This window comes from Peromyscus eremicus, chromosome 12, assembly GCF_949786415.1.
Source record: "Peromyscus eremicus chromosome 12, PerEre_H2_v1, whole genome shotgun sequence".
NCBI classification, from domain to species: Eukaryota; Metazoa; Chordata; class Mammalia; order Rodentia; family Cricetidae; genus Peromyscus; species Peromyscus eremicus.
In genome coordinates this window covers 70469348-70483942 of record NC_081428.1, presented here as the reverse complement: position 1 = coordinate 70483942, position 14595 = coordinate 70469348, and the positions used below count along the sequence as shown (strand labels likewise).

Sequence of the window (14595 nt, the reverse complement as noted above, 5' to 3'; positions counted from 1 at the left end):
CAGATAAGACTGTGAGGTTGGACCCCAGCCAGTAGAGAAAAGACTCAATCTCTACTTGAGTTAGAATAAAAACCGAGTGCGCTTCCTGTCAGTGTGTTCGCTCTTTGGGGCGTGCCCGCTTGATCAAGAGCGAAGTCTGCTACTCCAGACACCTCTTGTGGAGAGGTGCTCTCTCTCTTTCTTCGACATCCTGAATTTATTTCTAAGATTAGGGAGGTGGGAGATGTGAGAGGAGTTGTGAAGGGGGATGAATGTAATTAAAGTACATTGTATGAAAATTCTCAATGAACTCATAAAAGCATTATTAAAAACTTAAATCTTAAAACAAAAAGGAGAGCAAAATAGAATAAACCGATTCTTAAGTGTTGTCTAGCTCTAGTATTCTGGACAGAATGTGTCCAATTCCAAATTCCCCAAATTTCCTATGTTCTTTGTCTAGGTATAGGTGCTTTCCTATGTTATAAAGGAGAGAGCTACATAATAAAATTTACAATTCTGACTCCCAATAAAGTCACAATAGAGCTTAGAAGGCTCTAGATGATAGGTGGATTCTGTTTCCAAGATGGACAAAGTGATGGGGTCCTAAGGATGGAGTGTCCTGCTTCTCATATTTTTTCCATTTGACTACACTTCAGAGGGACCAAATTTTCTGTCTGGAACTTCAGACTGAGTTAGGCATGCCTTTAAAATATCTAGTTCAATCCCTGACCTTCCCCCTCCCCCAAATAGCAACTCACTCTATTCCATCTGTGAGAGACGTCCCCCACTTGGGTGCCTATGTTCCCTGCTGGATAATTTACATATGAAAGTAGAAGTTGATATGCAATCCCAAGGCTTCCAAAGCATCAAGAGTTCTCTTTCTAAATGTTAAAGAAAGAACTCCACACTCTGGATGTTTCTACCTTTGCAATCTGCAAGGGCAGCTGGCTGCCTTCCAAAAACGGTCCTCACCAGGCTTGTAAACAAGGGCAGTTTTCAGATGCTCACCAAGCCAAAGACAAACAGGATCCTGGAAAATGGAAGGTGCTGAGATCGGGTAGAGGAGCACACATTTGAAGCTGGTTGCTGCAGTCCAGAGGACTAGGGGCCGGTTTCTTTCCTGGTTTTGTGAGTCTGTAAATACTTCCGTGGCTTACCCACTTAGTATTTCTCTCACAAACACCTCCTCGTACCAGCCCTTAACTTGTCCAGTCGGCAGAACACCTGGGAAAACACAGGTTGCTGTGACGGCCTCACTGAAATGTCTCTCATGTGAGTAGTATTTCGTTCAGCTTGGTCTCCTAGTCTGTTCCCCGGGGCACCAGGAATCCGTAGCTCAGACTGCCAAATTGGAGGTTTACTACTGTCCCCTGGCTCTCGTACCCTGTGCCAGCCCACAGCAAGCCTCTTCAGCTTCTCTCCAGGCAGTAAGGTAGATGCTGACACTGCAGATCTTGAAGTCACAGAGACCGGGGTTCAAATTTTACCTCTGTTTACTTGTCTGTAACTTTGGGCAAGGTTTGCCAGCCCTGGGCATGCTCTCTTGCAAAATACCAGTGTTAGAAGTTGAGGGTGACAAGAAAAGAGAACGGAGCTCACATGTTAGTGTCTGGACAAGGTAACCTTTACTCCTGGTCAAGAGGGTATTCTCAGGGACTAAACACACTGGGGCAGGAAGCAAGTTGATTTTGCATCTAACTCAGGTGGAGACTGTGTCTTTAAACTGTGATGTGAGACCCCCATTGGGTGGGGTCTCACATCACAGTTTAAAGATGAGCCCGTGTCAAAAACACCTGGGTGAAGGGAAGAAAGGAAATCAGGATGGGGTCAGCCACTTAATTTACCTATGCTCCCAAATGTAGCAGGGCCTTTGCATAAACAAAGACTTTCCTGGGTGGGAGGGTGTTAAAATATTTGCATACAAAGTGGAGGAGACAAAAAGCTTTGAATTCTTTGCTGCAAACACAAGTTTTATAGTGTCTGAGAGAAAAAAGACTCATACTTAATGCTTTTTTTTTTTAACCAGGAAAATTCCCCTGCTAGGGGCTCGCAGTGCGGATTTATCAGGGTCCTTAGGTGACTGGGGACACAACTGCCTCCAGCTCTGCTCAGATCTCCGCCAGGCCACCCACTAGCATCCATGGGAATAAGCACCGTGTCTCGGTCACTAGGCACTCCTTTATTTCAATCCCCACACTTGTGGTTTGTTTACAATAAAAATTGTAAGGAAAAGAGAAAGAAAGAAAGGCACACCAGAGCTGGTTACTCGGGCCTTTCAGCATGGCCTGTTAAGACAGCGGCGGGACTCTGCTGCCTTCTGCCTTTCCAACAAAGAACTGCTCCACCCACCTTCAATCCGAAAGCTAAAGACAGGAAATGGAAACCGAAAGTTAATGAAAACCAAGAGAATCAGGAAACTGAAACTGTTCTTTTGTTTTTCTTCTTCTCTTTCTTCCAGAATTGAGCAAGACCGCCATCTGCTTACTAAGCCTGGACCTCAGCTTCCACCTCTGAAAATGTCCTTCTCAGCGCCCAGTACCTGGGAGAAGATGTTTCAAGAACTGATCCAGGAGGAGAAACCCAGGGCCAAGTGGACCTTCCAGTTGGATAAGAACATTTTACCCAACGTCATGGCCGTGGGATGGAGGCAGTACCAGCAGACAGGACTTGGCAGGTGAGTGGGGATCTGGTAGCTGGTCCTCCTGAAGACCCCACTGCGTTCAAAATAGCTACTGGCAGCTTGCTATCATAAAAGCAAGAACAAGTGTGGCTAGCTAGGTTCCCCAGTCTTTTACGGTCATGGAGCTGGTTAGGGTCCCCTGGACTCCAAGCCTCTACCCTGTTTAGGATAGGAAGATTTTGTGTCTTGCCAGGTCTCCTTACAAAAATATTTCTGGAGTCCCTGAAGAATGCCTCCAAATTCCTCCCAACACTTTCCTTCCTTCTCTCTTCTACTGGATCCCCAGCCAGAAAAGGCCTGGTTCTGGAGCTAGTTGTTTACGCCTCTTATCAAGAGAAAACATAATAAAATCCATACAATGGAAAAATGCATTTGTCTACAATTTGGACACGGCTGTTTTTAACCTGTCTCTGCCTTCCATGGAGCAGTGTTATAGTTTATAGAAAAGATGAGACAAAATCTGCATGAACATGTGACCAGAAATGTTGGGGTTGCTTGAAGACACCAGGAGAAGTAGGGTTCGTTCTTTGGGTTCTTAATTTCTTCAGTAAGAGAATTTTAGAACGGACAGGACACTCAAATGGAAGTCTGAGGACAATTTTACTAGAGTTTCAAAGTAAAGCCACTGGGTAGGCAAGCTGTAAATCTCGGTGGCTGCCTGGCGGAGGAGAACGGGGAAGGGGCAGAAGGCTCTATCCTATGAGTTAAGTTGCCGTGGAGCTGTGCGGTGGCAGACAGCCACATGGCAGGGATGGGACATACAGAGAACAAGTAAATAAGGGCAGTGTCACGGAAAGCGTGCCTAGAGCAGAGGTGGGAAGGAAAGCTATGTTTTCCTGAGTAATTTGGAAAAGTGGACAGACTTATGTAGCCAGGCAATGAGAGGTGCTGAGTTGGGTTTTGTAAGCTACAGCCATAAGGAGCAGGAATTCTGGGAAGAAATGTACAATATCATTAAAAGGACATCCCATTGATCCCTGTAGCATGGCTTAAGGTGAACCTGTCTTCTTAGGGATGGTTGGTCAATTGGCCAGGTGCTTGGCTGGTCCAGCTGGAATGTTATCCACCCAAGTCGGGGATTCTCTTCTCTTGACAAAAAGGAGTTTGCCCTTAATGGGCCTTTATTGCTATTTAGTTGTGGGATCTATGAGAGTTGACCTTCTTAGGAGATACGAATTTTTTATTCAGGGGCCAAAGCTGCTAGAGAAGGACTTCTCCACTCCTAGCATGGTATTTCCTGAAGTGACCTGGAAGTGAAAAATGGGAGAGGGGAATTAAATTTTAAGGGAGTCTCTAGTAGGTTTTCTGTAATGCAATAGTAGGTTTCTCTGCCAATGCAGTAAGCCAGATCAAGCCAAACTGAAAAGGTAAAAGGACAGGTTTATTTTGAGCCAAGCAACCCTCCCCCGAGTGAGTTCTCTAGCCCCAGAGATGATTCTGAAGAAGTCACATGCCCAAACTGAAGCAGGTAGCTTATATAGCCTGTAGGCAAGTGGTGATGATGTATCCACCACAACTGGGTTTGTGCACAAGTGTGTGTGGTCAAAAGCTGAGCCCTTTAGGTGGGGACTTCAGCTGGTGGCCACTTCAGAGGAGCAGCTACTGCAGCCATCCAGAACGTGGAAGGGGGATTTTTGGTGCCTTTTCTTGGTTGGAGATTTTCTGAGAGGCTGGGGTTTGGAGAGAGAGGAATGGGGCTTTGTGGATCAAGCAGAAGTGAGCTGGAGGTCCCAGCGAATATCCTGACCTTTTTGGGTATATGGGTGCCAGTTCAAATCTGGCTACTTCCTGTTGGCATGGGACAACGTGGGGAGGGGGAGTCAGGAGTTAGTGGGCTTATGTTCAGTGGGAGGCATGGGTGAAGAAGCATTCAGTTAACTGCCACCCTGGAGACCTCAGGAATCCATTCCAGGAAGAAGCAGAGAAGTCAAGTAGCTAGGAGAAAAAAAAATAGATTATTACCACTGGCCCTATGAACAGGGCTAGCCATGGAAGAGTGAAGACTGCCAGAAAGAATGGAATGGAGATGTGTTCTGGTTGTATTGACAAAGTTCTTCAGACAATTTGTGGAGTGACTTGATATGAGTTTCCACCAGGCCAGATTCCATGATACAGCAGCAGAACTCTTTCCCCAGGAACTGCAGGTGCCTGTAAAACAGCTGGAACAGATTTACACCTTGGTGTCATAGCAAAAACTATGGCTTTGGGTTAAAAGGCATGAACATTTTAAGGGAAAATATATATATAGCTCAGGAGACAAAAGGGATAAAGGTGAGAGAGAAATACACAAGAGCAGATAGGCTTGACCATCATGGTCCCTCAATGGGACATTCTAGAAAACCAAGGGTGCAGGGTCTCAGTTGCCGAACAGACCATACATCCTGGGTAGGTGACTACTTGAGCTTGGAGAGGTGGTAACAGCACTGATGTCCCAGGAACTTGGCAGTTGAAGGGATGGTGAGGATCACAGTGTAGGGTCATGTCCACCGGGGCTCTAGAGACTTAGGAAATAACTGCTTGGGGGAGTACCCCATCCCCTGGGGAAAGTGGGGTGGGCTCAGGAGCAGTTGAGTCTGTTGGTATGGGGGCAGGGAGAGAGCTGTCAGCATGTGAACTGAGAAGGGACCATAGGAGGGAGTGGTAGGGTAGGTACCTGACCAATGGAGGGGTCTGAGTCAAGAGGAGAAATGGCCTTCCATAAAGGAGCTCAAAAGGGCTTAGGCCTATAGGAGAGCATGGGGTGGCCTGGAGGCAGGTTAGGGCAATGGGGAGAAGGGAGGGCCAAAACAACCTGAGTTCAATAGAGAGCTTGGTGAGCTGTTTGATGAGTGCATTGGCCCTCTCAATCTTTCCCGAAGCATGTGAAGTTTCCAGGAGATGTTGAGGGCTTCAGACATAAGCTTGATGACCCTGGAAGTGAAAGCTGGGCCATTGCCCATTTTGATGGTCTGTGTCTTGCCAATCCCAGGGATGTGTGTTCAAGCAGTGCCTGAGCCACCACATCTGGTGTTTCCCTGAAGGTGGAGAACGCTTCTATCCATCCTGTAAAGGTGTCAACAACAGTTAGGAGATAATGGAGTTTATTATGAGTGGGCATGTGAGTGAAGTCAACCTGCCAGTCCTCGCCCGGTTGGTGTCCTCAGAGCTGGTGCAAGGGCTGGCATATTTGGAGGGCCCCCTTCAGGTTGTCCTTGGCATGTGTCTGGCAGGAGGAGTGGACCTGTAAAATATGGCTTGAAGATAGATAAGATCTAAGAGGGGCTCTAAGAAGTGGAACAAAGCCTTGGGACCTATGTAAGATTTGATGGATATCTAAAATGATCTAGAGTGCCTGATCCTGGGATGATGAGGTGGTTTTTTTAAGGAGAGCCATCTGTTTTTTGTCAGTGTGGCTCCTTTATTCAGGAGTTCATCCCTCTTCTCTAATTGATGACAGGGCTGCTGATAGGAGGGTGTCAAAAACAAAATATATCCTGTAGACCCAGTGGGGCTAGAGGCCACTCCTTGGGTTTTTGGAGGACTAATGACCCCAGCAGTGGATTATGGATACCTCTGCAGGGAGCTGGAGGGCCTCCAAGAGCTTGGCTATAAGGGGTCCATTGACAATGGGAGCACCCTTGGTAGTGAGGAAGCCCCTTTCCTTCCAAAGGACAGAATAGGTATGGGCTATTAAAGAGGCATATTTAGAGTTGGTGTAGATGTTAGCTATTTGGAGTCTTCTACTCAAGGAGATTAATTTAGCCTTTTGTGAAGAGATCTCCATTGGCAGGTGAGTTGTTTCAACTGTTTCAGTAGAAGTTACCACCTTATAAGCCACCTGGTGGTTTCCTAATTTGTCTATAAGAGAGCTTCCATCAACAAAGAGGCTGAGTTGGGGGGTCTGTGAAGGGTTGGTCTAGGAGACCAGGCCGGGTGAGCAGAAGGCCTCCACAGCCTTGGGGCAAGAGTGGGAGGGAGTATCAGAGGAGGAAGGGACAGGGAGGAGGTTTTCAGGGTCCTGTGAGGCAATTAAGGAAAGAAGATGGAAGTCAGAAGAGAGTGTGGGAGCCAAGGAGAGGGTGTCCCCAAAGTACTGGAGGATATCATGGCCAAGAAATGGTACCCGACAAACAGGTATGACTAGAAAAGAGTGTGTGAAGAAGCGTCCTGCAAGAATGTGGGGAAGTGCCTGGTGGTAGTGGTGCTCGCGTTCAATCCCAGCACTTGAGAGGCAGAGGCAGGCAGATCTCTGTGAGTTCAAGGCCAGCCTGGTCTACAGAGCTAGTTCTAGGACAGCTAAGGCTGTTACACAGAGAAACCCTGTCTCAAAAAACAAAACAATACTACTACTAATAATAATGCAGGGAAGTGGCAAGGTCTTAGGAGGAAAGGAGGGGGTCTCATACACCCCTAGGACAGAAATTGGTTGAGGGAACTGTGGGACCCAAGTGAGAGGTCAAGAAAGGTAGGCCCCATGTCCACCAGGAAGGTGATGGACTTACCCACTACCTGGAGCATTACCCTAGGCCTGGCAAGGGTGATAGGAGTCTCCGAGTCTGGATGCCATCAGTCCTCTGCCAGGCCAGGCTGCGGAGCTCAAAGGCTGGAAGAGTCTCAGATGCCTGTGCTGGCAGGGCTGGACCTCCATGGTGTGGCATAGAGGACAAACCCACATGGGGGCATTCCAGCTTCCACTGGGCAGGCTGCTAGCAGACAGGGCATGGCTTTGTTGGCAACTGAGGGTTGGGGCAGCAATGGGACCAATGGCCTTCCTGGTCGAATTTGAAGCAGGCCCCTGGTGGAGTTGACTTTGGCTGGGCTCAGGCAGGATAGAGCCTTGTGGGCTTTCCCTGTTCCGTTTGCAGGGGTGCCGATGGGCTCAGAGCAGCTGCTAAGGCATGAGCTTGGAGCATAGACTTCTGTTGCAACTGAGCCTGTCAGGAAGACTCAGCTGTCTCCTCTCGGGTGTTAAAAACCTTAAATGCCATTTTCACCAATTCCTGTGTGGGGATTTGAGGACCATCTTCAGCCTTTTAATATTTCTTTCTAATATCTGGTGATTACTGAGAACTGAAGTGGGTATCCAGGACTGTGGCTCCGGCTGGGTAGACTGGATCAAGGCAGGTAGAGCAGGTGGTTAGGAACCCAGTATGGTAGGGTGGAAGAGCAGACAGAAACAAATAGGGAGATAGAATTGGTTGTGGATGGAGTGGGTGGAGCGGGTGGGTAGGATCCCAGCACGGCCAGACCAAACACCAGGAGAGCCTAGTGAGTAAAAAAGGCAAAGTGGGTACGTTTCAGGGGTCCTACCAAGGTATGCCACTAAGAGAACACAGCAGGAACAACAGAGTTAGTGCAAAGTTTATTGGGGAACTGAAAGAGTTAAAGATCGAAAGGCCATCTCGGAGTGGAGATATGAGAGAGGCAGGTAGACAGACAGACAGAGCAGGGAAGAGACAAGAGGAAGAAGAGAGACGGGGGTGCCAGTGACTCAGGCAGCCCAGTTATGGTTCAGGGTCAGGGTCAGTCCCTGGGTGAAAAGGCCCCTGGAGCCACCACAACCTCGGCCAACAAAACCTGGGCCACTGAGCACTGGCTCCAGAGAGAGGCGTGAGTGCCGAGCACAAAAACCCTGGATGAGGGAGCTCAAACCATTTGTTTGGGGCATATGGTGTGAGACAGCCCCAGTTTGGGTAAATGCTGCAGCAGACACCCCAGGGTGACTGAGGATTGGGCTTAGACTCAATGTTGCCCATTTCCAAGCCTCTGCCAGAGACCAAAGACTAGGGCAAGGCATCACCTGAGATAGCCTGGGGTCAAGTGGTGGGGCTGGGGGTAGCCTTTGGGAAGGATGTCTCCTAAAGCAAAGGTCCCCCAGAACAAAGACTTTCTTTGCTCCAAAAATGGATTGGACTTGCGCTGGTGCAGTCACACCTTGGCAGGGGACCCTAGAGGTATTTGACCCAGAAGAGGTCTTGACCTGGAAGAGGTACCCAGTACTTCTGTAGGCAGTGGCTGGAAACGGGTGGACTTACCCCAAGGTGAGAGGTGAAAGCTGACCACCTCTAGCAGAGAGAAAGATAAAGGGAGAGGAGTGTCCCCACCATGTGGCCAGGGGACCCAGTCCACCCTGCAGGAAGGCTCAACTCCTCCCAGCTTTTTGGCACCAAGATAATCGGTTTTCTGTATCTCGATAATAGATTTCTCGGCTGACACAGTAAGCCAGATGATGCCAAATTAAATAAATAAATAAAAGAACAGGTATATTTGAGCAAAGCAACTCCTGGGTGAGTCTTCCAGTCCCAGAGATCGGGCCAGAGAAGTCATGGCCCCAAAATGAAGCAAGGAGCTTATATAGCGTGTAGGCGAGGGGTGATGGTGTGTCTGCTACAAGCTGGGTTTGTGCTCAAGTGTGGTCAAAAGCGGAGGGACTTGGGCTGCTGGCAACTTCAGAGGAGGAGCTGCTACAGCCACAAAGAATGTGGAACTGAGCTTGTTGGTGCTTTTTCTTTGTTGGAGATTCTCTGAGAGGGTGTGGTTTGGGGGAGACAAACGGGGCTTTCTGGATCAAGCAGGAGTGAGCAGGAGGTTCCAGCCAAACAGTCTCCTGTGCTAATCCTGACCAGCCCCTATGGGCTGCAGCAAATCTCCTTGCCTGACCCCTGCTCGGTGCTAGTTCTTAAGAATCAACTACAATCAAGCAGCCATGTTGCATATCACTTTACAGAAAACCTATGGATAAAGAGAGAAGGCTAAAACCCAGGTCAGAGAGTGTCTGAGGAATGAACCCTTCTTTACTGGCTGCCCTCCCTGTAGTCCTAAGCCAGCTCCAGGCTGTAGGAATCAGCTGTCCTTACCTTGTCAGGAGAGTAAGAATGGCTGGCCTGGGAAGACAAACCCTCTGTCTCTAAAACCCCGGGGCCTTTTCTAGGGCCCCTAGAACCCTCAGCTCTATTTCCTCATCGGTCCTGCTGCCTGCCCACCCTTGAACTACCTCAAGCATACTGTGTTCCACCCCATATGATCCCTCAGATATACATTTCCATGTGTTCTAATCTGTTTCTAAGATTAGTCACGTTGCTCATCAGAGGTGATGCTCTGTCATAGGTGAATGAATAAGGCTGGTTTCAGTGGCCTAGGCTGAGGAAACAACCCTCTCCCACTTGCCCTGTATATCCCAAGCAATTCTTATATACATTTTCTTATTCACTTTTCTTACTGATAAGGGGCTCAATAATACCTGTGAGGAATGACCTGCAGATAAAGGGAGGTAACACTGAAAGGCATCAGTGTTGTCTGTCTTAAAATAGGTGCTTTATAGGGGTTTTGTGTTGTCATAATGATGAAGAAAGGTCCACGCATGTAGTAACAATTCTCTTCCTTTTTATTATTTATTTATTTATTTATTTATTTATTTACTTACTTACTTACTTACTTATTTACTTACTTACTTACTTACTTATTTATTTATTGAGACAAGATTTCTTTGTGTAACAGCTCTGACAGTCCTGGAACTCATTTTGTAGATCAGGATGGCCTCAAATTTACAGAGATCCACCTGCCTCTGCCTTCCAAGTGCTGGGATTAAAGACAGACACCATCACCACCCTGCAAATTCTCTTCCTTTTAAGACTTCCAGAGAGGCTTTTATTATCAAGTAGGAAGATTCAGTAGTAACAGGAAAGCATCTAAAACACAATGACTTTTGTTCTTGCTTATTTGTGACCAGGTCACTCAACACCATATGAAGGGGATTCCTAGAATCCCTTAGCTGACCATTTCCTCTCAGGTCAATGGTCAGCTAAAGACACAGTGGGCTTCTTTGTTCTGCCTACAGGTTCCAGTGTTCCATATGTAACAGATGGTGGATTTCTGCTCAAGTGAAGATCCTGTGCCACATGTACCGGGAGCCAGGGAAATCTCAGGGCCGGGTACTCATGAGGATCTTCGGTCAGAGGTGCCAGAAGTGTTCTAAGTCTCAATTTGAGAATCCTGAGTTCTTCACAGAGAGCATTGGAAGGATTATGGAGAACCTAATTAATTATATTCTCCAGAAATACTATGGTCATGGCTTTAAGAAGAAACCATCAACTTCAAATGAGAAACCTCTTGAGAAGGTGCTTTTGAATAGACCCCATGACACAGCCAATTGTGAGGCATGCACTCTGGGCTACCATGGAGGGTGTTCCTTTGCATATGAAGCAAATCTGCCCAAATACCCATCTTCCACACCAAAGAGCCACAGTTCTCCCCCACCAAAGAGCCCCAGTTCTTCTACACCAAAGACCCACAGTTCTTCCCCACCAATGAGCCACAGTTCTTCCCCACCAATGAGCTACAGTTCCTCCCCACCAGTGAGCTACAGTTCTTGCCTAAAAATGAGCCCCAGTTCTTCCCTAACAATGAGCCACAGTTCTCCCCCACCAAAGAGCCACAGTTCTTCCACACCAAAGAGCCACAGTTCCTCCCCACCAATGAGCTACAGTTCTTGCCTAAAAATGAGCCACAGTTCTCCCCCACCAAAGAGCCACAGTTCTTTCCCACCAAAGAGCCACAGTTCCTCCACACCAATGAACCTTAGTTCTTCCCCATCAAAGACCCACAGTTCTTCTCCACCAAAGAGCCACAGTTCTTCCCCACCAAAGAGCCACAGTTCTCCCCCACCAAAGACCCACAGTTCTTCCCCACCAAAGACCCACAGTTCTTCCCCACCAAAGAGCCACAGTTCTTTACCTCAGACTAGGAATATGTATGTTGAGAATAGGCATTTTGAGGAACACAGAGAGACCAGTTACACAGAGCTGTTAATGGTTTTCTCTCTTGCTGCACTTACCTTTATTCGTCGACTCTTTAAATAATGGGCTTATCATCTTGTTTTCATGCTATGGTTATCAATAATATGGATGTCATTTTAACATGACAGTGAATTGATTTGAGATCAAGCAAGGCCAAGTATGTAGAGTAAACATGGTTTCCTGGACATGCTCTGAAATGACAAAAACATAATAGACCCCAAAACAAATCTGTATTAAATCACTGAACACTCTCAATTTGCTTGCTCACTTATTTGTTATCAAACTATATTCATTAAATCTTGACAAGAACTAATGGCCACGAGTATTGTAATTTAGTGTGATAGATTGAATAATGCTCCCCCACCAAAAATGCCTTTATCCGACCCTCTAGAACTGGTGACTGTGCTATAGTATTTGGAAGAATGGATTTTGTAGACATATTTAATTAAAAGATCTTGAGGTATATTGCCTTGCTTTCTTGGGATAAATAATAACAAAAAGGTCCTTTTCTATCTTTTTTAATCAAAGTCCACCAAAAGCTCAATGTTGAAGGCTTGATCTCTGAGTGATGGTGCTAAGGGAGGTGATAAAATCTTTAGAACATGGTGCTGTACACTGTAAATATGTATTACTCTCATTGGTTAATAAAGAGCTGACTGGCAGGTAGCCAGGCAGGAAGTATAGGTGGGACAACCAAACTAAGGATGCTGGGATGAAGAAGGCGGAGCCTAAAGAGTTGCCAGCCAGATGCAAAATAGGATAGAAGTAAAAGCCGTGAGCCTTGGGGTAGCACATAGATTTATAGAAATGGGTTAAGTTGTAAGAGCTAGTTAGTAATAAGCCTGAGCTATCAGCCAAACATTTATAATTAATATAAACCTCAGTGTGTTTATTTGGGAGCTGCTCATGGGACAGAAACTTTGCCTACTAATGGCATCCCAATGTGGGGCCAGAATTTCCACTTAAGACCTGAGAAAACTTTTAAAAAGGTCCTAAATGCACAGAAACAGACCCAAAGGCAGCTTTCTAGTCTCATGTCTCTCATGCTGGCTGCAGTACAGAGATGTGTCTCCTGTCAGACTCAGCCACCGGCATGCCATGAGATAAGCCTAGTAATGGGTTCCCACAGTCTCTCAGCAGCCACAGAAAAGTGTCTCTCAGCATCTACCTGTGGAAAGAGCCATCCACTATGCACTACCTCCATGCACTAAGCTTAAGCCACACTGGTGGCAGCTGACATAGCAGTTGATGATTCATCTCATATGGTCAGAAAAAGATTACAGATACACAATAAAGACAGAGTCAGACAGAAAAAAAATCTAAACAGTTTTTTATGACTGTCTATACCTTCTCTTTTCTCTCCCAAGCCTATGTATAATTTTAAACATACTGCAATATATAGTTTTAAAATAATAAAGTCCTTAAAAGGGGAGTAAAGTAATATAAAAGGAAAAGGCCATTTAAAGATGGGAAATACACAGAGTTGGAATCCTATATGTTATTGTGTTGTCTTTAAATTGTTTGGCTGCTAAGAGACACTGGGTTATAAAAACTGGTAGATTAAACCAAACTATTTATTTTTAAAATATCTTGACTTCAAAATTTAAGTCAAAAGGTGTGTTGCTTTGGGGAAGAGGTTATGCTTTTATTTCCACAGGAAATGAGAAGCTGTGGATTCATTCTGGGTTAAAGATGATCAGTTTGATTGAGGAAGACCCCCTGAAATCCTGACTACAGACATAAAGAAATAAATCTAGAAGAACTAGAAGACACATGGTATATATTTTACCTGTTCAAACACTTAACAAAAAAATCATCTTTGGCTGACTTACATCCAATGAACAGTCTATAATTGTATTACTGTAGATATGTATGTTACCTTTAAAAGTTTATGTATTTTCAGAGCAAAGGGACCAGACACCAATGAAAATGAATGGTCCTAGTGATCCATCATCCAAAAGAGCTTCAAGGCTGCTGACTAAGATGGTCCAGCCTCACATAATGCTCCAACCAAGACCTAACAATTATCCTGATATTCTCAAGGTTTCTCTGAAGATGCAAGCACCCTCAGACAACAGGAAGCAGTCTAGAGAAAACAACGCCCACATTCCCAAAAGATAGGATGTTTATTATGTTATGGATGTTTATTATCATTTAAGGGGGGTTGGTTACAAGTTGTTATTGGTAATGGTCAGGAAAAAAGCTGAACAAAGGAGAAAAGATTCAAGGATTTTGTTCTGATAACAAAAAGAGGGATGTATAAATGATAGGATAAAAGGGTAGATTATTGAATCTACTTTTAAACTAAAAATATAACCACTAGTCTTAAATATTTTACACTGGTATGGATTTTAGTCTATTAATACAAATTTAAAGTTAATTTTGTTATACTGTATGTATGTTTCTATTTTTGTTTAAGGTATTGTATCTATACAACTCATACCTATACAGCTCATTTAAAAATGTAATGTATAATTAAGAAATACAAGGTAGTAGTTAGTCATCTATAATATTCAAACTTGTAGTCATGTTATACATGTTTTCAAGGTTATACAGATATATTTTGATAAATAGATGGTCTTCAAGCACATCAAAGACCTACAGAATATGACATTTAAAATGTTTTAATAACATAAGACTTTTCTTGACAATGAGACACATATACTCCTGGCAGTACTAATTTACTTCAGAGAAGATAATGGTTATCAAAGTAACTCCATATGGAGTTTGTTTTCTTTATGGCAAAAGCTAGCCATTTAGACCAAGAAATTGCCCTTGCCTCAATTGCTGATAGTATAATGTCCAAACTGGACCAGTAGCACACAAAAGAAGGTGACTGCCAAACTTTACCAAGACAAGATTGGACAATGCTTCAAAATTTCTGCTTCACAGAATGTCTGTCAGATATTCTAGGCCTGCAGGCTGAAGATGGATGCCCCAATGTCACAGAAGAACATAGGATGACTCTCTAGATAGCCAGTGAAGATTAGGTAGTCATAGCTAAAATTTTCCTTAGTTATGATAATAGGTAAATTAGATATAAAAATTTAGACTCACAAAGATAAATAATATTTTCTCTAAATTTGCCAAATACAAATGGACTAGATATTATAACTATAATTCTTACTTAATAATTGTTTTTGTTATATATGATTTTACTAT

General features: G+C 45.0%; 1 protein-coding gene across 1 annotated transcript; it reads left to right on the top strand.

Moving 5' to 3' along the window:
* Nucleotides 1-2124: 2124 nt before the first annotated feature.
* Nucleotides 2125-13707, top strand: Rtp4 (receptor transporter protein 4). The gene is made up of 2 exons (XM_059277549.1): nucleotides 2125-2653; nucleotides 10476-13707. The coding sequence occupies exons 1-2, from the start codon at nucleotides 2373-2375 to the stop codon at nucleotides 11494-11496; spliced, it is 1302 nt and encodes a 433-aa protein (XP_059133532.1). The 5' UTR covers nucleotides 2125-2372; the 3' UTR covers nucleotides 11497-13707.
* Nucleotides 13708-14595: the final 888 nt, after the last annotated feature.

Coding starts and splice junctions, on each gene's coding strand:
- Rtp4 (XM_059277549.1), top strand. CDS start 2,373: ATGAAAACCAAGAGAATCAGGAAACTGAAACTGTTCTTTTGTTTTTCT. Junction 2,654..10,475: donor CAGCAGACAGGACTTGGCAG/GTGAGTGGGGAT, acceptor TTCTGCCTACAG/GTTCCAGTGTTCCATATGTA.